At 37.4% G+C, this 24,458-nt stretch overlaps 1 protein-coding gene and 1 long non-coding RNA gene across 2 annotated transcripts in view; one reads left to right on the forward strand and one right to left on the reverse strand.

The window, feature by feature from the left end:
* LOC132159641 (pyruvate dehydrogenase E1 component subunit beta, mitochondrial-like) overlaps nt 1–24,033 on the forward strand; it is a 77,273-nt gene extending 53,240 nt beyond the window's left edge. The window contains exon 10 of the mRNA XM_059569211.1: nt 23,840–24,033. Within this exon, the coding sequence (XP_059425194.1) occupies nt 23,840–24,018 (179 nt within the window). The 3' untranslated portion in view covers nt 24,019–24,033. The remainder of the gene's footprint in view (nt 1–23,839) is intronic.
* On the reverse strand, nt 13,401–19,396 carry LOC132159092 (uncharacterized). Its single transcript, XR_009437778.1, has 2 exons — nt 19,317–19,396; nt 13,401–13,554 (listed from the first exon to the last, which is right to left on the reverse strand). It is a non-coding gene; the product is annotated as an uncharacterized LOC132159092 (long non-coding RNA).
* Nucleotides 24,034–24,458: the final 425 nt, after the last annotated feature.

A 24,458-nucleotide genomic window follows, 5' to 3' on the forward strand; every position in this document is an offset into this window, starting at 1 on the left:
TCATGTTCACAAGACATGGCGCTGAGTGCATTTCGCAGTCTGGATGCAATTAGCTCCTTAGCGGAAAGGTTGTGGTCATTTGTTCGTACAATGGATGAAATCAGTTTTATTTCTGGTTAAACTGAAGCAAGAAAAACAGTGTCACTTACGTACTTCTCATGGTTTGTCGCCAAGATGTCCGGGAAGGTTTTTAATGGACATTTCACTTGCTGTGTGTATCTCTATGCAAATATCCATTTTCAGGACTTCCGGTTATGGCGGTGGCGTGACAAGTCGCAGTTTTCAACCCTCGTGCATTAGGCTAGAATTAATCCTTCTAAACCCACTTAAGATACTTAATTTAAGTTGGTGGAATAGCTAAAGCGATTACTAAAACAATGCCGTCGAAGAAAAAAATAAAAAATAAAGAGAGATTGGAAGCGGAATCACAAATTATGCCATCCGAACCTGAAAGCCAGAGCGAGCATGAAGAGACGGAGGATGAAGGGGGTGAGGCCTCAAATGAGAATCCTAGTAACGCGGAGATGATGAAGGCCTTTAAAGCAATGGAAAGACAAGTAAGCGTCAAGGTGGACGTAATTCTTTCGGCGGTCGTGGATGTCAAAGGGAGATTGACAGAGGCGGAGGAGCGAATTTCAGGGACAGAGGACGAAATCGTCCAACTGAAGGTCAGAAATGATACGCTGGAAAAACAAATGAAATCAATGGCTGATAAGGTAATTGACTTGGAGAACAGAAGTAGGAGGAATAATCTTAGGTTGGTTGGCTTGCCGGAGAAAGAAGAGGGATCGGATGCATGTGCTTTTCTGGAAAAGTTTCTACCAGAGACTTTGGAGTTGGGGGAAAGCTTTACGCCATTGATAATAGAGAGAGCCCATCGAATACCCAGCTCAGGTCAAAAATACGGACAAGATGGCAAAGTGCAGCCGAGGACTGTCATAATGAAGTTCCTCAATTTCAAACAGAAGGAGCATGTTCTAAAGGCTGCAAAGAGTAAGGGAGCAATTGCATACAAAGGTTCCAATCTTCGTTTTTTTCCGGATTTGTCGGCAGAGCTTCACAGGCAACAAAGAAAGTACGATGCTATCCGTCAAAAATTGCGTGACAAAGGAATCAACCGACACAGATTAATCTTTCCTGCTCGATTGCTTCTTACACATGAAGACCGTACTGTGATTATGAACAGTCCAGAAGAAGTGGAGAAATTTATGCAGCAGGTCGAGGACAAGTGAACTGAGGTATCGAGTTAATGCGAGGTACTGAGGACTAAATGTAAAAGTGAAGTTTATTTTCTTTGTCTGTAGGTTGTATATTCTTCCAAAGTAGATATTTAATTTTGTTTTAATAAGGGTAACAAGATAAGTATTTGACGTTTATGTTAATTCATTTAAGGTTCAGAAGAGGGCGCTTTTGCTATAATATTTGAAAAAAGAAATGACACAAAGTGAAAGTTTGACTTTATTTTAAGATAATAGTTTGAAAATATTAGGTTAATATAATGTGTATAGTTGGAAAGATGTTACTTGGAAATATAAGACTGACTGACTGTCAGCGTATTTCTTGTGTTTTTTTTTTTCTTTTCTTTGAGGTAATAGTATTTTATTGGACAAGTCATGGCTTGGTTAAAATATGTGGGTATAAAAATGGATAAGAAGGTTGAAACTGTAACGATGGATAGAGGGGTTGGTGTTCATTTTTTTTTTTTTTTGAACAAAAGAACAAGTAGGAGAAGACCATTTAAGAAGTCGAGTGTAGGGAAGGGGGTTACTGATACAGATGGTATCAGTGAAGCATGGAAAATGCTGGGGTAAGTTCATGTTTTATGTTATTAGTTTTGTTTTAGTTATTTTAGGTTTGGCCTCTTATATTTTGGCGAATATATGGTTCAAGGTAATGAGGATGGTTAAAACAAAAAATGGCACAGATAGCTTAAGCTTCTATCATGGAATTGCAGGGGGCTGGGGAAACTAAAAAAGATTAAATAGGTGATGACTAGAATTAAGCAGATACAGGCAAATGTGGTATTCTTGCAAGAGTCACACATGACTAAGGAGGAAGTGATCAAAATTGAAAGAAGGTGGCAAGGACAGTTATTCTCGGCATGTTTTACTACACAAGCCAGAGGGGTAATTACATTAATACATAAAGCTGCGCCATTTCAAGTAAATAATGTTATTAAGGACCCAGCTGGCAGATTTGTGATTATTCAGGGAAGATTGGTAACAGAGATAATAAATTTAGTAAATATCTATGGCCCTAATAAGGATGACTCTAAATTTTATAGCAACATATTTCTGATGGTGGCTTCATTACCAGGTCAGGTTATAATGGCGGGGGATATGAATTGTACACTTGATCCAGGAAAAGATAGATCTACGGTAGTTGATACCACACATGTGAATTCTAGAAAACAGATTCTACATTTTATAGGAGAGCTTAAACTAGTGGATATATGGAGGCATCTTAACCCAAAACAGACTGCATATTCATGCTATTCGGCAACACACCAAACTTACTCTAGAATAGACTACTTTCTTGTGTCAGCCCAATTGCTTTCAAAATGTATAGATTGTCAATACCTTAGCATTGTCATTTCTGATCATGAACCAAAGTCAAAGTCACCTTTATTTATATAGCGCTTTAAACAAAATACATTGCGTCAAAGCAACTGAACAACATTCATTAGGAAAACAGTGTCAATAATGCAAAAATGATAGTTAAAGGCAGTTCATCATTGGATTCAGTTATGTCATCTCTGTTCAGTTAAATAGTGTCTGTGCATTTATTTGCAATCAAGTCAACGATATCGCTGTAGATGAAGTGTCCCCAACTAAGCAAGCCAGAGGCGACAGCGGCAAGGAACCGAAACTCCATCGGTGACAGAATGGAGAAAAAAACCTTGGGAGAAACCAGGCTCAGTTGGGGGGCCAGTTCTCCTCTGACCAGACGAAACCAGTAGTTCAATTCCAGGCTGCAGCAAAGTCAGATTGTGCAGAAGAATCATCTGTTTCCTGTGGTCTTGTCCTGGTGCTCCTCTGAGACAAGGTCTTTACAGGGGATCTGTATCTGGGGCTCTAGTTGTCCTGGTCTCCGCTGTCTTTCAGGGATGTAGAGGTCCTTTCTAGGTGCTGATCCAGCATCTGGTCTGGATACGTACTGGATCCGGGTGACTGCAGTGACCCTCTGATCTGGACACAGACTGGATCTGGTGGCCACGGTGACCTCGGAACAAGAGAGAAACAGACAAATATTAGCGTAGATGCCATTCTTCTAATGATGTAGCAAGTACATAGGGTGTTATGGGCAGAGGTGGAAAGAGTACAAAAATATTCTACTCAAGTAAAAGTACCATTACATTAATGAAATTTTACTTAAGTACAAGTAAAAGTACCAGTCTAAAAATCTACTCAAGTAAAAGTAAAAAGTAGCTCATTTAAAATTTACTCAGAGTAAAAATTACTTAGTTACATTTTAACAGTGGGAGGGAGTCAAAATGGGACAGGCCAAGGGTGTCGAACTCAGTTCCTGGAGGGACCACAGTCCTGCACAGTTTAGATTTAACCCTAATTAAACACACCTGATCCAGCTAATCTAATCATTTAGGTTTATTTGAAAACTACATGATATGTGTGCTGGAGCAGGGTTAGAACTAAACTCTGCAGGGCTACGGCCCTCCAGGAACTGAGTCTGACACCCCTGGGATAGGTCTATTAATCTCAAACTAGTTGTTTTTAATTAAAGGAATCAGTTATTTAGAATAATAAAACATTTGGGCTGTTACCAGGCAAATCAGTATCAACAAACTCATCTTTTAATGCAGAGGAAATGCAGAAGATTCATTTGAAGTGGCATTTAGATGTATTACACTGTTTAAGGCAGGACAAGAATGCATTTAACCTGCAGTTACAAATGCATGAATAATGTTTTGATATACAAGACATAAAATGTTGAATACTCATTTGAAATGATAAGAAATTAATTATTTAAAAAAAAATCAAAAGATACTTTAAATGTGAAATTAAAATGGCCAGTATGTGTCAGCAAGTCACTGTTAATAAGTGAGTCATTGCGACTGAACCGAATCATTTAAACGGTTGATTCATTCAGGAAGAAACACTGTCACGTTGCTCAGAGACGCAAAACTGTGCTTTGGTGGCTGTGTTTGGAATTATTTTCTGTTGTAGAAATAGAGCTAAAAAAGGCAATATGGTGTCTAAAACGCAAGTCTCTTAATTAACATGTTTACTGAATAGGATGACCACCTGCTAATAAGCCCAAGTGGGGACAAGGGGTACGTTTCTGAGGGACAATGTGGGACACCCCATGGGCAGACTCACTGATAGTGGTTTACCCATTTCTAGCACATACCACCTTACGAACAATGTTAGGTAGGTTATTCCAGAGTTTGGGCGCCAAATAGGAAAAGGATCTGCCGCCTGCAGTTGATTTTGATATTCTAGGTATTATCAAATTGCCTGAGTTTTGAGAACGTAGCGGACGTAGAGGATTATAATGTAAAAGGAGCTCATTCAAATACTGAGGTGCTAAACCATTCAGGGCTTTATAAGTAATAAGCAATATTTTAAAATCTTTGCGATGCTTGATAGGGAGCCAGTGCAGTGTTGACAGGACCGGGCTAATATGGTCATACTTCCTGGTTCTAGTAAGAACTCTTGCTGCTGCATTTTGGACTAGCTGTAGTTTGTTTACTAAGCATGCAGAACAGCCACCCAATAAAGCATTACAATAATCTAACCTTGAGGTCATAAATGCATGGATTAACATTTCTGCATTTGACATTGAGAGCATAGGCCGTAATTTAGATATATTTTTTAGATGGAAATATGCAGTTTTACAAATGCTAGAAACGTGGCTTTCTAAGGAAAGATTGCGATCAAATAGCACACCTAGGTTCCTAACTGATGACGAAGAATTGACAGAGCAACCATCAAGTCTTAGACAGTGTTCTAGGTTATTACAAGCAGAGTTTTTAGGTCCTATAATTAACACCTCTGTTTTTTCAGAATTTAGCAGTAAAAAATTACTCGTCATCCAGTTTTTTATATAGACTATGCAATCCATTAGTTTTTCAAATTGGTGTGTTTCACCAGGCTGCGAAGAAATATAGAGCTGAGTATCATCAGCATAACAGTGAAAGCTAACACCATGTTTCCTGATGATATCTCCCAAGGGTAACATATAAAGCGTGAAGAGTAGCGGCCCTAGTACTGAGCCTTGAGGTACTCCATACTGCACTTGTGATCGATAGGATACATCTTCATTCACTGCTACGAACTGATTGCGGTCATATAAGTACGATTTAAACCATGCTAATGCACTTCCACTGATGCCAACAAAGTGTTCAAGTCTATGCAAAAGAATGTTGTGGTCAATTGTGTCAAACGCATCACTAAGATCCAATAAAACTAATAGAGAGATACACCCACGATCAGATGATAAGAGCAGATCATTTGTAACTCTAAGGAGAGCAGTCTCAGTACTATGATACGGTCTAAATCCTGACTGGAAATCCTCACATATACCATTTTTCTCTAAGAAGGAATATAATTGAGAGGATACCACCTTTTCTAGTATCTTGGACAGAAAAGGGAGATTCGAGATTGGTCTATAATTAACTAGTTCTTTGGGGTCAAGTTGTGGTTTTTTGATGAGAGGCTTAATAACAGCCAGTTTGAAGGTTTTGAGGACATATCCTAATGACAATGAGGAATTAATAATATTCAGAAGAGGATCTATGACTTCTGGAAGCACCTCTTTTAGGAGCTTAGATGGTATAGGGTCTAACATACATTTTGTTGGTTTAGATGATTTAACAAGTTTATACAATTCTTCCTCTCCTATGGTAGAGAATGAGTGGAACTGTTCCTAAGGGGGTCTATAGTGCACTGTCTGATGTGATACTGTAGCTGACGGCTGAATGGTTGCAATTTTATCTCTAATAGTATCGATTTTAGAAGTAAAGTAGTTCATAAAGTCATTACTGCTGTGGTGTTGGGAAATGTCAACACTTGTTGAGGCTTTATTTTTCGTTAATTTAGCCACTGTATTGAATAAATACCTGGGGTTATGTTTGTTTGTTTTCGGATCTAGCAGTTTTTAATGCTTTTCTGTAGGATTTGTTACTTTCCCGCCAAGCAATACGAAATACCTCTAGTTTTGTTTTCCTCCAGCTGCGCTCCATTTTTCGGGCTGCTCTCTTTAGGGTGCGAGTATGCTCATTATACCATGGTGTCAAACTGTTTTCCTTAACCTTCCTTAAGTGTAAAGGAGCAACTTTATTTAAAGTGCTAGAAAAGAGAGAGTCCATAGTTTCTGTTACATCATCAAGTTGTTCTGAGGTTTTGGATATGCTAAGGAATTTGGTTACATCAGGAAGATAACTTAAAAAGCAGTCTTTTGTGTTAGAAGTGATGGTTCTTCCATACTTGTAACAAGAAGTAGAATTTACAATTTTGGCTATATGAATTTTGCACAAAACTAAATAATGATCTGAGATATCATCGCTTGGCTGAATAATTTCAACACCATCAACATCAATTCCATGTGACAGTATTAAATCTAGAGTAGGATTTCGACAATGAGTAGGTCCTGAAACGTGTTGTCTAACACCAATAGAGTTCAGAATGTCTATAAATGCTGATCCCAATGCATCGTTTTCATTATCAACATGGATATTAAAATCGCCAACTATTAAAACTTTATCTGCAGCCAGAACTAACTCGGATTTAAAATCACCAAACTCTTTAATAAAGTCTGTATGGTGCCCTGGTGGCCTGTATACAGTAGCCAGTACAAACATAACAGGGGATTTATCATTAACATTTGTTTTTCTGGATAATGTTATATGAAGCACCATTACTTCAAACGAGTTATACTTGTAGCCTGCCCTCTGAGAAATCCTGAAGACGTTGTTATAAATTGAAGCAACACCTCCACCTTTGCCTTTTAGACGGGGCTCATGTTTATAAACCAGTGTCTTTGTCGTATGTCGATTCAAAATTAGTTAAAGATACCCCTAAATGGCGATTCCAGCCAAGTTGGCTTAAAGATGCGTCATTTGTAGAGTTCTTGGGCAATCAAATTGACAATTACTTTGAAACAAATCAATTGGAAACTTCAGCAGAAATTCGGTGGGAGGCATTTAAATGTTTTATTCGGGGACAAATTATTAGTTTTTGTAGTTCTAAAAGTAAAAAATCTCGACAGGAGTTACAAGATTTGGAAAAAGAGATTAAAGAGCTGGAAAATGAAGTATATCATAGTGATTCGATATGTGCAGATAAACATAAACAGCTATTAATGCTTCGATCTAAATATAATACACTTTCTGCAAATAAAACTGTAGCTAAGTTATTAAAGCTGAAACAAACATTTTATGATCAAGGCGAAAAGACAGGTAAAGTGTTGGCATGGCAAATTAAAAAACAGCAAATGGAGAGGGCAGTAGATTCGATTGAAGAGTCAGATGGTAATATCATTGTTGACCCACAAGAAATTAATAATTCATTTAGACCATATTATATGAAACTGTATAATTCTGAATGTATTTCGGGTTCAGAAATACAAAAAACTTTTTTGGATAATTTGGAGTTACCTAGTATACCAGAAGAACATAAAGATGAAATAGGAAAAGACATTAGTTTACAAGAGGTGGTAGAGGCAATCGATCTGATGAAAGCGGGTAAGGCGGCGGGACCTGATGGTCTCCCCATAGATATATATAAAAAATTTAAAGATAAATTAGGGATGGGCGATATATCGAACGATATGATCATGCGCATCTAATCAGTAAAGCTGCTTCCGTGATCACCGCTAAAATCTCCATCACCTGCTTATAATTGGAGTGGCATTTAATAGACAGAGCCGTAGATCGCTGACAAGCCACGCCATATCGCGTTCATTATCGCAGATGAATCGCCTTCGATAATGAACGCGATATGGCGTGGCTTGTCAGCAATCTACGGCTCTGTCTATCAGAGGTGGGACTTTCAAGTCACAAGCAAGTCTTCAAGTCATATTCAAGTCCTCAAAGGGTTAAAGCTAAAGAGATAATTAAGTGACTAATTAAATGATGATTGTGCATTAGTGATGAACATCTGCTGTTAACAATCAACATCACTGAAGTAAAGAGAAACACAAGAACTACAACTGAATTTAGCCACAGCCTTCAAATGAAAAAAAAAGTAAAAGAAAAAAAAAAACACTATGCCACCATAATTGTGGTCAAGGTTTGCTTTAAGTAGTGTCTTGACTCTTTTACTAATTCAAACCAATTTGATTCAAAACAATTGCAATATTGTTTTCGCAACAAACATGTATGCATTGCTGAGTCAAACCTTGCAGTAACAGATGATCTTATGCCTTTTCTGCTTATAACTCATGATGACTGAACAACATGAAATTGTGTTTATCTTTGGATAGTAGACTGACACTCAGCTATTTCTGAACTGAAGTAAAAAAAGAATCACAATGCTTCAATGTTGAAAGACACAAAAGGAGACAATCAGTTTAGGTTTTTAGACAAACACACTTATCACACGATCCTCAACAGTGGTGACAGTTTTTCATACTGCAGTGCATGACGGGAGTTTTTACTAAGGTTTTACCCAGCATGCAACATTTTGTTTATTGTCACCACTGTTGAGAGTCATATGCTGGTTCTTGATGTCTGTGTGTGTCTACAGAATACAGTTTTTCTAATTTTGTATGCATTTAGTAGATTTAAAATTCACTTAATTTTTTTTTCTATAGTGTAGTTTTACTGGGTTGATTATGCCAAACTTAAATAGAGCTAATGTTAATTTCATTGTAATCTGACCACCTATCACATACAGATTAATGTCTTCTCTCTGCTTTACAGCACCTCATGCAATGCTACATAAAGAGATCTAACATGACAGTCAAGGGTCAAGAGTCCCATTAAAGCAAACACTGATCTCCATTATGGTTGCATCACTTTAACCAATAAAACATCAACATCTGGTCCTCTGTAATTCTCAAGAACATCAGGTGTTCATCATTAATGCACAATCATCACTTAATCACTTAATTAGCTCATTAACTTTAACCCTTTGAGGACTTGGGATATGACTTGAAGACTTGCTTGTGACTTGAAAGTCCTAACTCTGGTAAAAGCTGAATGTCAGTCAACAATCCAAAGAAGACTATCTCACGATGTCTAAGTCAACATGAGTTGTAAGCAGAAAAAGCATAAGATCATCTGTTACTACAAGGTTTGATTCAGCAATGCATACATGTTTGTTGCGAAAACAATATTGAAATTGTTTTGAATCAAATTGCTTTGAATTAGTAAAAGGGTCAAGACACTACCTAAAGCAAACCCTGACCACAATTATGGTGGCATAGTGGGTTTTTTTTTTTTTTTTTTTTCCAGTTGAAGGCTGTGGCTAAATTCAGTTGTAGTTCTTGTGTTTCGCTTTGCTTCAGTGATGTTGAATGTTAACAGCAGAAGTTCATCACTAATGTACAATCATCAATTAATTAGTCACTTAATTATCTTATTAACTTTAACCCTTTGAGGACTTGGATATGACTTGAAGACTTGCTTGTGACTTGAAAGTCCCACCTCTGCTGTCTATTAAATGCCACTCCAATTATGTGATGGCGATTTTAGCGGTGATCACGGAAGCAGCTTTACTGATTAGATGCGCATGATCATATCGTTCGATATATCGCCCAGCCCTAAGATAAATTAGTAAGACCTATGTTAGACATGCTAGTAGAAGCCTTTGCGGAGAATAAACTTCCTATGTCTTTGAATGAAGCTATAATTATTTTATTGCCTAAATCAGGAAAACCTAACAATAAATGTGAAAATTTTCGACCTATAAGTTTACTCAATTCAGACACTAAAATCCTGAGCAAAATATTGGCAAGAAGATTAGAAACTGTAGCACCTTACGTCATAGGGATGGATCAGAATGGTTTTATGATAAAAAGGCAAGGATGCCATAATGTAAGAAGAGTGCTAAATATTCTGCATCAAAAAAAGGGGGAAAAAGATACTGCATTACTAGCACTAGATGCAGAAAAGGCATTCGACAGGGTGGAATGGGATTTTCTGTTCGATGTTTTAATTCGGTTTGGATTGGGAGAAAAATACTGCAAATGGGTTAAATTGTTATACCAGAATCTTTCGACAGAGGTCTTAACTAACAACTGTATATCAAAATCATTTAATATTTCTAGGAGATGTAGACAGGGATCGCCTCTTTCCCCTCTCCTGTTTCTGATGGCTATTGAACCCTTGGCAATTGCCATCAGAAAAGAAAGGGATATAAAAGGTATAGAAATGTTTGGCAGTGAACATAAAATAGCGCTATTTGCTGACGACGTTATATTATTTTTAAAGAAATTGGACTCAACCATTCCGGCTTTAATTCAAATTATAGAGACATTTGGGAAAATCTCAGGGTATCGGATCAATAATTCAAAATCTTCAGTTATGTTGCTGAATGAAGAAGAAAGGAAAAGTCCTATCAGTAAGGTAGATATGTTTAATAATGTGGAAATTTTCACATATTTGGGAATTACAATTACTCCAAAACTGGAAGACATAGTAAAAAAAAATTATAATTCAATTTTTGAGAATGCAGTGACGCTGGTTGAAAGATGGGCTTCTTTCCCGTTGTCTTTAATAGGAAGAATTAATATTTTAAAAATGAATATTTTACCTAAATTTTTGTACCTATTTCAGAATATTCCGATTACACCTCCTAGTAATCTGTTTTCTAGACTTAAAAAGTTAATTATTAAATTCATATGGAACAATAGAAGATCCAGAATTAGATTATCTCTTTTATATTTGCCATTTGATATGGGTGGGCTTCAATGCCCTAATTTTAAATGGTATTATACTGCTGCCCAGTTAAGATCTATTATGTTTTTCTTCTCAATATCTAATGAACAACCTGTATGGGTAGAAATGGGAAAAAAAACTCTATTCCGAATAAAATACCCTTGGAATCATATTTATATGATTTAAATCGTAAAATTTTACAGAAAATGAAGGGTAAGGTTACGAATCCAATGGTTTTAAATATGGTAAGGGTATGGCATGAGACGCAGAGATATTTGAATATCTCCTATACAAGTGAGATATCTCGCTACTGTCCAATATGGGGAAATCCTAAGTTTAGTCCCGGAAAAGTAGATGTAGGTTTTAAGACATGGGCAGAAAAAGGTATTAAAAGTATAAAAGATTTATATAAGGAAGACAATCTTATGTCATTTCAAGAATTGAGTAATACATTTGATATACCTAAAAGTCATTTTTTTAGGTACTTACAGATAAGAAGTTTCATTTTATCATTTCAAAAAAGTACTGGAAATATACCACCATTATCAGTTTTGGAAAGAGTAGTCACCAAAGATTGTTATGATAAGGGTCGAATTTCACGTCTGTATAATATGTTGGTAGAGGGCTCCCCGGAGTCTTCTAGCTCTCGTTTAGGAGCATGGAGTAAGGATCTTAATGAGGAGATCACACCAGATGAATGGAGTGAGATCTGTCAAGATGCTCAAGTACAAACAGTCAATACAAGATTAAAGTTGTTACAATATAATTGGCTTATAACTCCAGTATTATCAAACAAATTTAATGAAAATATACCGCTACATGTCCCAAGTGTAATGTTTGTAAAGGCACCTATTTCCACTGTATATGGGAATGCGAAGAAATATCGAAATTCTGGAAAGAAGTGCATATTATGATTGGTAAAATAATAAATGTAAGTCTTCCTTTTGGACCAAAGATTTTTCTAATGCATTTGTATCCTAAGCTTAAGTCAAAGGAATGTATCTTTATTTCTATGTGTATCTTACAAGCTAAACGCCTCATTGCATTACAATGGAAAAATCTAGAACCACCCAGCATAAAAAGGTGGCTCAGGGAGATGGTACTGAATATGTCAATGGAGAAAATAACATATATTATTAAAGGAAAGGATAAGACTTTTGAAGATGTTTGGAATCCCTTTAGATCCTTCATAAAGAAGGAGGATAGTGGCATGTTTAAGGAGACATTTGAAGATATGTGAGATTATAGGATGTATTTGTATTAGGAGGCCTAAATAGTTTGTGTTTATTCATTTATTTATTTATTTATTTATTTTTATTTTTTTTTGTGTGTGTTTTAATTCATTAGTCTTGTGGATGTGAGTCCTGTACAAATTGAGATATGCTAAGTTGTAATGATGCGAAGACATTAATATGTGTCTATACTGCATTTTGTATTTTTGTTCCTGGTGAGTGTGTAATATATGTTGTTAAAAAAGTTAATAAATATATATAAAAAAAATAAATAAAAATAAATAAAGATGATAACGTGTCTACCAGGAAAAAAAAAAATCCATTTTCATATTTATTTTCACAGCGCTTTCCACAATACATATCGTTTCACTGCAGCCTTACAGAACATGCATGTATATATTACAACGCTAAATGAATGCTAGGATACTAATCAATACATGCCATTGTAACTGATTTCATTCGTTTACAAATGTGTGCTTAGTTTGTTACCGTGTAACAGTGCGAGAAAGCATTTGAATGCTCTATCTGAGCCATTATGTTGTCACAAATAAACTTGGTGAATGCAATTCAATTCTGGCTACCGTGTTTTGCATAAACCTGTATTAGCTTTTTTTAAAGATAAAAGTACATCCTACACGCAGATTGATAAATGCACACAAACACCCAGGGGCGCTGCACAAGATCCCGGGTCCTAATGCCCCCCCAAACCCCCCCCCCCCCCCCCTTTAAAAAAAATATTCCAGACTTTTCAAGGGCCCTCTCTTCCTTTGGGGCCCTGGTAATCAGTACTGGTTTTACCCCCAGTCCGACGCCCCTGCACACACCACATGCAATATACAGGTGCTGGTCATATAATTAGAATATCATCAACAAGTTTATTTATTTCACTAATTCCATTTAAAAAGTGAAACTTGTATATTATATTCATTGATTACACACAGACTGATATATTTCAAATGTTTATTTCTTTTAATTTTGATGATTATAACTGACAACTAAGGACAATCCCAAATTTAGTATCTCAGAAAATTCGAATATTACTTAAGACCAATACAAAGAAAGGATTTTTAGAAATCTTGGCCAACTGGAAAGTATGAACATGAAAAGTATAAGCATGTAAAGCACTCAATACTTAGTTGGGGCTTCTTTTGCCTGAATTACTGCAGTAATGCAGCGTGGCATGGAGTCGATCAGTCTGTGACACTGCTCAGGTGTTATGAGAGCCCAGGTTGCTCTGATAGTGGCCCTTCAACTCTTCTGCATTGTTGGGTCTGGCATATCGCATCTTCCTCTTCACAATACCCCATAGATTTTCTATGGGGTTAAGGTCAGGCGAGTTTGCTGGCCAATGAAGAACAGGGATACCATGGTCCTTAAACCAGGTACTGGTAGCTTTGGCACTGTGTGCAGGTGCCAAGTCCTGTTGGAAAATGAAATCTGCATCTTCATAAAGTTGGTCAGCAGCAGAAAGCATGAAGTGCTCTAAAACTTCCTGGTATAAAGCTGTGTTGACCTTGGACCTCAGAAAACACAATGGACCAACACCAGCAGATGACATGGCACCCCAAACCATCACTAACTGTGGAAACTTTACATTGGACCTCAAGCAACGTGGATTGTGTGCCTCTCCTCTCTTTCTCCAGACTCTGGGACTCTGGTTTCCAAAGGAAATGCAAAATTTACTTTCATCAGAGAACATAAGTTTGTTTTTAAATTGTTAATAGTATTGTTTGCTTAGCTTTGGTTTTATTATATAGTTATTGTTTGGTGCTATACTCTGGGTGCTAAGTATCTGGTCCCGGCTGTGGTGAGACATTGTGCGATCGGCTTTCATCTACTAACGCCGCTGCTCGCAGGAGGTGAAACTCCAGGTCTGCTACCTTCTCACTTGTCGGGTCGCTGGCCTGCATGGCTTGACGCTAGGATACGGTCGACTGCCTTTTTGTCGGATGCGGGAAGACCTGAATAACCTTCTACATCTACTGGCTTTGGGCGAAACTCGCTACCTGCTATTAAGACCAGGTTATTTGTACGGATATGGACTTGGGACGGTTTATGATGGCCGCACGCGGATATTAAGATCTATGAGGATGAAGCCTTCTCCGCTCTTTGTATCGGTAGGTCACATTCACTGTAAAACCCGACAAGTTAATTTAACTCAAACCGTTTGAGTAAACAGATTGCCTTGATTTAAACCATGTAAGTTTTGAAACTTTGCATTCAAGTAATTAAGTGATTAACTAAGTGCTGATTGAGAATTAGTGATGAACAGCTGCTGTTAACAAACAGAATCACTGAAGAAAAGAGAAACACAAAAACTACTACAACTGACTTCAGACACAGTCTTAGATGAAATCAACTGAAATAAAATACATGAAATCTCTCAAGATCTGATTAAACAACCCCACAAACAGCATCACCAGCTGCACTTATTAATAACCAGACGGACTTTATTTCTGTCAGACGTCTACAGAAGATCTTATTGAGAATGAACTAAGGTTTAGATGTTGATTTATTGTTTCATTTGAAGTAACCATGTTAGAGATCAGTGTTTGCTTTAGTTGGGCTCTTGACCCTTGATTTCTGTCTTAGTCTTTTCTCTGGCTGTTATAACTGTGTGTTTCTAAAACACATTTGTTGTAATTCAAAAGCCCAGAAGAAATGCCATCAGGTGTTAACCTGTACCTAGGTGTAGGTTGTTGTATTGCACATGTGTGATGATAATCATCAATTATTGAACTGTACGGAGTCTGATGAAATAGGTGTTGTGTAATTAGATTGATTATAGTTAAACAGATTCTGAGACCCAGTAGTTCTGTGATAATCAGTTAATCTGAATGACTTCTCAAATAGTGAGGTCTTCTATGGTGTCAAACAGTCACACAAAGACATAATCAATAATCAGAATATGAACCTCAACAATGGTGACCATAAAAAAAAAATGCTGCAGAGCATGCTTGGAACCACGGATTAGTTTTGTACTACAATAGTACCCAGCATGCATTGCAGCATGTTTTTTTCGTCACCATTGTAGAGGTTCATATTCTGATTATTAATGTCTGTGTTTGACCATCTACTAGCATAGAAGAAAATTTTATGTGTACAAATTTTTTAGAAAGTAATTTTTATATTAAATGATAATCACAGAACCACTGGATCTTAGTGTCATTTTTACTAGAAACACTTTTATTAATTACACAACATCTATTTCATCAGAGATTGGAATGCGTACGGATCAATAATTGTGAATAATAACGAATAATTATCATCACCAATATAAAGTATAACAACCTACACCTAGGTACAGGTTAACACCTGATGCCATTTCTTCTGGGCTTTTGAGTTACAACAAATGTGTTTTAGAAACACACGGTTATAACAGCCAGAGAAAAGACTAAGACAGAAGTCAAGGGTCAAGAGCCCAACTAAAGCAAACACTGATCTCTAACATGGTTACTTCAAATGAAACAATAAATCAACATCTGAACCTTAGTTCATTCTCAATAAGATCTTCTGTAGACGTCTGACAGAAATAAAGTCCGTCTGGTTATTAATAAGTGCAGCTGGTGATGCTGTTTGTGGGGTTGTTTAATCAGATCTTGAGAGATTTCATGTATTTTATTTCAGTTGATTTCATCTAAGACTGTGTCTGAAGTCAGTTGTAGTAGTTCTTGTGTTTCTCTTTTCTTCAGTGATTCTGTTTGTTAACAGCAGGTGTTCATCACTAAAGCTCAATTATCACTCAATTAATCACTTAATTGCAATGTATATCTTCTTTCAGTGAACTCAACTGAATTAAGTTCAGAGTACTTTTAACTGTTAGTTTTTTCAACTTAAATGGTTTAAGGCAATCGGTTTCCTCAAACGGTTTGAGTTAACATAACTTAAGGATATCTGTTTACTCAAACCGTTTGAGTTAAGTTTACTTGTCGGGTTTTACAGTCAAGGCAATCGGTTAACTCAAACAGTTTGAGTTAAGTTAACTTGTCGGGTTTTACAGTGTTTGTTCCTGTTGCTGTTTTGGACACTGGACGCTACATTTTATGTAGTTATGACTTTGTGTTATTCATCGCTGGATTTGCACAAACTGAACTGTTCGCTCCCTCTTTGGATATATATATATATATATATATATATATATATATATATATATATATATATATATATATATATATCAAATCATTGTGCCTCCTTGGAAATTCTGTGCCATCCTCTGTATGTTCACCATAGATCTAGACGTAGTCTCTATGGAGGCGAGAAGTTTGCCTCCCCAGATGCCGATTATATCCCAGTAATTTCATCACGCCCGTTAAAATCCAGACCGCGATCTGTTAACCCTTTGAATTTTTGTCCAGTTAGGTTTTCATCTCCAAGTGCTGTAAGGGCTGAACCACAGATAGTGAGGATGGCACTGATTAATATTACATCTCTATCAATCAAATCATTTGTTTTGAATGACTTTTTTAATACAAATTCTCTTGATTTGTTATTCATAACTGAAACATGGTTGAAGCAGGACGAATTATTACCACTCTGCGAACTCTCTCCACCGGACTGTGGATTTTTTAGCACTTCTAGGCATTCTGGCCAGGGTGGAGTTGTTGCAACTGTTTTTAAAAACAATTTTAAAAACAAACAATTAATTAATGATGTGTATTCCAGCTTTGAAGTGCAGTTAACGAGAATTGATAAAGGGGGCCCTGTTTTATGTGCACTTGTTTACAGACCTCCGAAATTTAATAAGGATTTTATTCAACAGTTCTCTGAGTTCCTTTCTAACATTTTGTCTCAATGTGATAGACTGCTGATTCTTGGGGATTTTAACATTCATCTCTGTTGAACATTCAAACCTCTGGTGAAAGAGTTTGTATGCCTTATTGAATCTCTAAGTCTGTCACAATTTGTTTTTAACCCTACTCATAATTTGGGGGATACGTTGGATTTGATGTTATCATATGGGTTTCCCATAAAGAATTAAAGTTATTGATGCCACCCTTTCAGACCATCTGCCAATTGTGTTTGAATCTGTTTATGCATCTCCTCTTCCCATATGCCCTCACCCTGTAAGTTTTTCTCAACTTCTTAAACCATTGACAGCCAGCTTATTTTCCAAACATTTTCAGACAAATTTTGTGGAAGCTGTCTTCTTCAGCAATTTAAACACTGATGAGATGGTGAAGGTTTTTACTAAGTCTTGTTCTATCTGCCTAAATTTCATTGCTCATCCTTGTGCCTAGGAAAGCAAAGGGAAGGGGATCTACTCAGCCGCGGTTAAACGATACCACCCGCTCTCTTAGACAAGAGTGTCGTAAGGCTGAGCAAAAATGGAAGAAAGATAAACTCCAGGTCTCATATGAGTGTTTAAGAGCCTGTTTAACAAGCTACCAGAAGACAGTCAAAGAGGCAAAATCTGTATTTCTTTCTAATCTTATCAATGAAAATGCAAATTGACCACAGATGCTGTTTAAGACAATAAATTCTATACTAAATCCTCTTCCTTCCACCTCCCTTGAACCATCTTTGGAAAGTTGTGAGAGTGCGTAGAATTTATTTTTGTAAACAAAATACTGGATATTAAGGCTACAATTAAACCATCATCTTATGAGACTCCTGTGAATGATTTCACGACTGATTTTCACCCTGTGTCCTCAGTGGTGTTTGCTGACATTGTTGCTAATACTAAGTCCTCAAGCTGTGAGTCGGATGTGATCCTGGCTCACCTTTTTAAGGAAGTGTTTGCAACCTTAAGTCCGGCTGTATTATCTATCATCAATAGCTCCTTAGCAAATGGAGTGGCCCCATCTAGCTTTAATCATGCAGTGGTCCACCTCCTGCTCAAGAAACCAAATCTTGCCACCTCTATTCTCAGTAATTACCGACCCATTTCAAAGCTGCCTTTTATCTCAAAACTTTTAGAGAGAATTGTCTTTTCCCAGCTAAATTAATTTGTTAACTTGTCTAATACATTAGATACCTTTCGATCCGGTTTTAGATCGCTGCACTGCATGGAAACCGCACTGTTGAAAGTCAGTAATGATCTGCTGCAACTTCTAGATTCTGGCTCCTGTGCATTGCTAGTCCTATTGGACTTAAGTGCTGCATTTGATACAATCGACCATAGTATTTTGTTACACAGATTGGAAAAGGTGGTGGGTATACAGGGGGTTGCGTTGCAGTGGTTGTCCTCCTATTTGAAGGATAGAACATTTTCAGTGAGCATTGGAAGTGTCTCTTCTCGGCCAGTTCCCTTGTCTTGCAGTGTTCCCCAAGGGTCCATTTTAGGCCTGTTATTTTTCTCACTGTATATGTTGCTGCTGGGTTCCATCTTTAAGAAATATAAGATCTCGTACCACTGCTATGCGGATGAAACACAGTTTTATCTTCCAGCTAAGATTGAAAATGGCGAATCATGGGACACGCTCTCTGACTGTTTTGAAGAGATAAAATGTTAGATGGCTAATAATTTTTTGCAATTAAATAAGGGCAAAAGTTAAATTCAGATTTTATTCAGATCTCTCGTTTGGGCCCTCTTTCTGCTTGTGTTCAAACTGATGTAAGAAATCTTAGGGTTCTATTTGATTCTTTGTTAAACTTTGAGAAACAAATTAACACCGTAGTAAAGGGAAGTTTTTACCATTTAATAATGATTTGCAAAAATAAAAAAATGTCCTGTCTTATAAAGATTTGGAAACTGTAATCAACGCCTTTATAACTTCGTGCTTGGACTATTGCAACTCTTTCTATAGCGGCTTGCCTAAAGCCGCGATCTCCCGTTTACAAATTGTGCAAAACGCTGCAGCAAGGCTTCTCACCGGTAATAAAAAGAGGGATCACATCACTCTTATTTTAGCATCCCTTCAATGGCTTCCAGTACAGCTCAGGATCCATTTTAAAATTGTTGTTCTTGTTTACAAGGCTGTGTCTGGCAAAGCACCAAAATACATCTGCGATCTTTTAATTCCTTACTCTCCTCAAAGTGCTCTGAGATCGGGTAGTCAGTCTCTTTTAACCGTCCCTCATTGTCTCTACAAAACTAAAGGTGGGCGGGCATTCGCTGACACAGCTCCCAGACACTGGAATAGCCTGCCTATTAATGTGAGGCTTGCTCCTTCACTGACAAGTTTTAAATCTGCTCTTAAATTTCATTTTTATTCTTTAGTGTTATTTGACTTGTTTTAAATGTACAGCACTTTGGTTCAACGATGATGCTGTTAAATGTGCTTTAAAAATAAAAATGACTTGACTTGACTAGCCCTCCTTGTGCAAGGTGTCAATGGTCGTCTTTTGGACAACTGTCAAGTCAGCAGTCTTCCCCATGATTGTGTAAGCCTACAAAACTAGACTGAGAATGTGTATACAAGTGTATACAAGGTTAGATGCAAATATTTTTATGATACTTCACTTATCAAAGATACCCTAATTAAGTTGCTCGTGTTGGGTTGCAGGTTAGCTGAGGCCTTGTATGTGTATGAATGACAGAGTGTAAACTGTTCTACTAAACAACACAGAACACGCATTTAACATTGTTTTTACAAATAATATAATTATACACTTTCATAGTCCATGAATACAAATCATGCATCAATGTCAATTTTCATGATCTCTTTAGCATAATTGATGTAATCATGAAGAAGCCCCATTAGAAACATTATATGATATCTTCTACATCATCCAGGGCAGTGTCCTCCTTTTAACCTCCTGCTGCATCAGTTTAGAGGAAAGGACGTTCTCTTCTTTGACCAGCATTCATCTCAGTCACCGCCGGCTCTTGATCAGTGGCCTAAAAAGAGAAACACATTTGAAAAAATAAAAACTTTAATTAAACTATCCATTTTCAGATAGAGGTGTATTCACATCTGTAAGGACAGGTAAATAATCGGCTTTAAAGTTTCAACACTTTGTGTGGTTGTTTAATCTCTCAGTCTACCACAGTGCTCTAGAATGCTATAATGGCAGCACTAGTGTGAGGACATGTAATATTGTTTGAATAAAAATATTGCTTTCTGAAAGCTTCTTTACTGAAACATTAAAACAGATATGACATCCACATACCTCACAAATGTTCATGTACGTGGAGGGCTGCTCTTCTAAGGGTTTAGTTCACCAAATAATAAAAATGGTCATAAGTTACTCTCCCCGTGTTGTTCCAGACCCATACAAACTCTGCTAATTTTTGGAACACAAATAAATATTTTTAATATTCTCTTATTTTGTGTCCTCCATGTGGTAGTCTGGGAGACCAATATTTTATTTTGAACATACATGTTTGCTATCATTTAATTTAAGATTTATTCATATATAAATATCGGAATGAATTACTTCTACAATAAGGCTGTATTTATGAGGCTTGAAAATCCCGATTAACTAGACTATAAATGGATTAACAAAAATTATGAGAAAATTAAAAATATATTCATTTGTGTTGTAAAGACAGACAAAAGTCTTATAGGTTTGGAATGACATGAGGGCAAGTAAGTTTTTTTTTGTGTGAACTTTTCCTTTAAGAGGGAAGACCAAGAATGATGACTCTCCAAATCAGACAACTCCAAAGCTGGTTTGAGTTCTGCAATGAAAAACACAGACATCAATGGTTTTAATGAAATGAGCACGTAATCATGCTGTTGTTGCATCAAAGTGTGAAGTAAACAGACAGAGACAACAGAAACATTTATTTTCTAAAAATAACTTGCATAAAATCTCAAAAGAATGATGTTCTCCTATGTGTTCTCCTATCTGGTTTTCAACATCTACAGAAACAAAAAACACACATTATTTTACTCTAAGTAAAAAAATAAATAAAATAAAAAACTGATAACTGAAAACAATGAATTATGAAGTTTACTTGCCTTAAACGGTCTTTCCCTCTCTTCCAAAGAAGCTGAGAAAACTGACTCCTCACACAAGCAGACTTCTGTGTCCTTAACTCCAAAGTTAGTTTGAGTTCTGCAAAGAGGGACATCAATGGTTTTAATAAAATATGAACATATAATCACACTGTTGTTGCATCAAAATGTGAAGTAAACAGGGAGGACACAACAGAATGAAGTTATCTTATCTCTGGTTCCCTTCTCGAGGCGGTAAATCAACATTATGTCAGCTAAGACGTATATGGGAACTCCTCCCTTCTCCACTTTCGCTGAAATCTTATTGGCTAACGCCAGCTGGTGGACAGCTGGCCAATTGACGCGAAGCATGCAAATACTGACAGGTCAGCGGGCAGTATAAAATGCATGGGCGCGAAGATAACGTCAGAATCTCTTTCTTCATGCTAGAAGTCTTATCTAAGTCATCGTGGAAGTTGCAATAGAGGACTACTCACCCTGTTTTTCCTCTCCGCATCCGATGGCTGCTACTGCTAGACTCGGACCTTCACCAGTTCTGTGTGACCTGCCTGGAAGCCTCACACGGACCACACGTGCGCCCACTGTGCCGAGCTGCCAGTGCGCACCCTCAGAGCCAGAGCGGCTCGGTCAACAGTGGGAATGAGGCCCACTGCCGCCACCGAGCCGCTCTTCGGAGCTGGTGAGAAGGACGACTCCATGTCGCTTGCCAGGGGAAGGATTATCCCCTCAACATCAGAGCTCATTCTGCGAGGACAATATAAATGCTTCCTCGGGGGCCTGGGTTAGAGGTATGTCTAGCCAGTATTTATGTTTTGCTGCTGGCTGGTCTTCCCAGAACACATTCGCCAGGTTTTACAAGCTGGATGTACCCTCTGTAGTGTCACAGGTACTTTCGGTGAGTTAAGTTTTATTCATGTGTTGTAAACTGTTAACCAGCTATACAGTAGTTACCATCTCATTGGTCTAGTTCCGCCTATCAGATGCGAGCACTCTTAGCGACACGGCCATTGGCTAGAACTGTCTTGCTTATGTGTGGGGGTGATTGATTCCATTCAGGGCATATCTTCACTGCTTTCACGGCGGGATTTTATACAGTTCCCATATACGTCTTAGCTGACGTAATGTTGAGTTACCGCCTCGAGAAGGGAACGTCTCCGGTTACTATCATAACCTCGGTTCCCTGAGAGGCGGGAACGAGACATTACGTTAGACGCCGTGGTCGCTGTTTGATCAGCTGTGCTAGCGTTCAGTCATGATTCTGACGTAATTTTCGCGCCCATGCATTTTATACTGCCCGCTGACCTGTCAATATTTGCATGCTTCGCGTCAATTTGCCTGCTGTCCCCCAGCTGGCATTAGCCAATAAGATTTCAGCGAAAGTGGAGAAGGGAGGAGTTCCCATATAAGTCTTAGCTGACATAATGTCTCGTTCCCGCCTCTCAGGGAACCGAGGTTACAATAGTAACCGGAGACGAATTCAACATCTACAAAAACCAACATTATTTAGTCTTAGTAAAAAAAAAAAGAATAACATGAAGGAATTCTGAAGTTTACTCTCCTTAAACCCGTCTCTCCCTCTCTTCTGAAGAACACCGCATCCTCCTCACACAGTCTGACTGAGACTCTTCACACAAACAGCTTCTGTGTCTTTAACCCTCGGCTCGAGGACAATGAAGACACGAGCTCAACAAGTCTGAAATATCATATGTAAAACATATTTTTAACAATTACCACTTCAACAGCCTCACAATAATTATGATAGTCTTTACTACACAATGCCGTTTCCTTTAGGAGACTAACATACATTCAGTTTAAACGTGAAAAATAAGATAACAAATTAGCATGAGTGTAACCGTAACCATAACCGTCTATTAACACCTCAAAAAGTGCAGATAATGTAAAATCTTATGTAAATATGACATAAGACACTCACGGACGTTATATTAAAAGTACCTCTTCCGTTCAATAACGTTAAAAGAGGGCCGTTAAGACCTCCGTTTCTGAGGCGAAAACCTCAAAAAAATATTTTATTTATATAACGTCCGCCTTTCATACAACCGGGTAAACAATAAACGATAACTTTACAATTTGAAACTTTACTTACCATGATGTCTTTCACTCGCTTTTCGCTTCTTTCACGCTGAGAAGCTGGTGGCTGCTCGCACTGGAGACGTACGATCTTAAGGTGACATGCGTGCTCTCCTTCACGTCCACGTTCCCAACCCAGTGCCACTGGGTTATAATCCAGACCGATTTTCAACCCAAACTTCGGTTAAAACAACCCAATGTCCTACGCAGCGGTCTCAACTCAGCATTTTTTAGAGTGTATCCCTGCTCTTAATTGGCCAGCAAACTCACCTGACCTTAACCCCATAGAAATGCGATATGCCAGACCCAACAATGCAGAAGAGCTGAAGGCCACTATCAGAGCAACTTGGGCTCTCATAACACCTGAGCAGTGCCACAGACTGATCGACTCCATGCTACGCCGCATTGCTGCAGTAATTCAGGCAAAAGGAGCCCCAACTAAGTATTGAGTGCTGTACATGCTCATACTTTTCATTTTCATACTTTTTAGTGGGCCAAGATTTCTAAAAATCCTTTCTTTGCATTGGTCTTAATATTCTAATTTTCCAAGATAATGAATTTGGGATTTTCATTAGTTGTCAGTTATAGTCATCAAAATTAAAAGGAATAAACATTTGAAATATATCAGTCTGTGTTTAATGAATGAATATAATATACAAGTTTAACTTTTTGAATGGAATTAGTGAAAGAAATCAACTTTTTGATGATATTCTAATTATATGACCAGCACCTGTACTTTCATAAAGATTAGGGAGTGTGTCATTCCAAACATACCCATCCTTGTTTTCTTCTCAGTAAAGTGATTTATTATTTCTTATTTTCTTTTTTAATTCAAGGTCCCGCTTTCAGTTACCTTGACACCCCTGCAGTCCGAGTCACGGGTGTAGATATTCCAATGCCATACGCCAAGATTTTGGAGGACAATACCTTACCACAAATCAAGGACATCAACTCCATCAAAAAGACTTTAAATGTTTGTGTAGGTCTTTCTGTTACATGGCTCTTCATTCATTAAAATGGTCTACTCATTTTGACCCCCAAAGGAGGTTTTGGTGTTTATTATGGCTGTAAACAACCAACCATGTGTATTATGCTGTAAAGTCTATAAACTAAAGTAATAACATTTTATCAAAAAGGGTTGTAAGAATTGCTTGTGATTTCTTTCATCTTGTTACATTTTTGCAGTATTGAAATTAAGCATAGCCATTAAAGAGAGCTTTGTAAAACTGTCACAACAAAGGTTGCATAAAATCCATTTTATTTACCGTTTTGTAAGGTAATATTTTGCCTGCTTGAAAGTAATACACAAACAGTAATTATAATTTAAAAAAAATAACAATCCAAAAAATTAGGCTATTCTTTTGATTGACCTTGAACTTATTGGATATTTGTTTCGCGTAAATATATCTTAGGAGATCAGTCTCAGTCCATGTGATTATAAGGAATTTAGTCTTA

This window comes from Carassius carassius, chromosome 16, assembly GCF_963082965.1.
Source record: "Carassius carassius chromosome 16, fCarCar2.1, whole genome shotgun sequence".
Classification (NCBI taxonomy): Eukaryota; Metazoa; Chordata; class Actinopteri; order Cypriniformes; family Cyprinidae; genus Carassius; species Carassius carassius.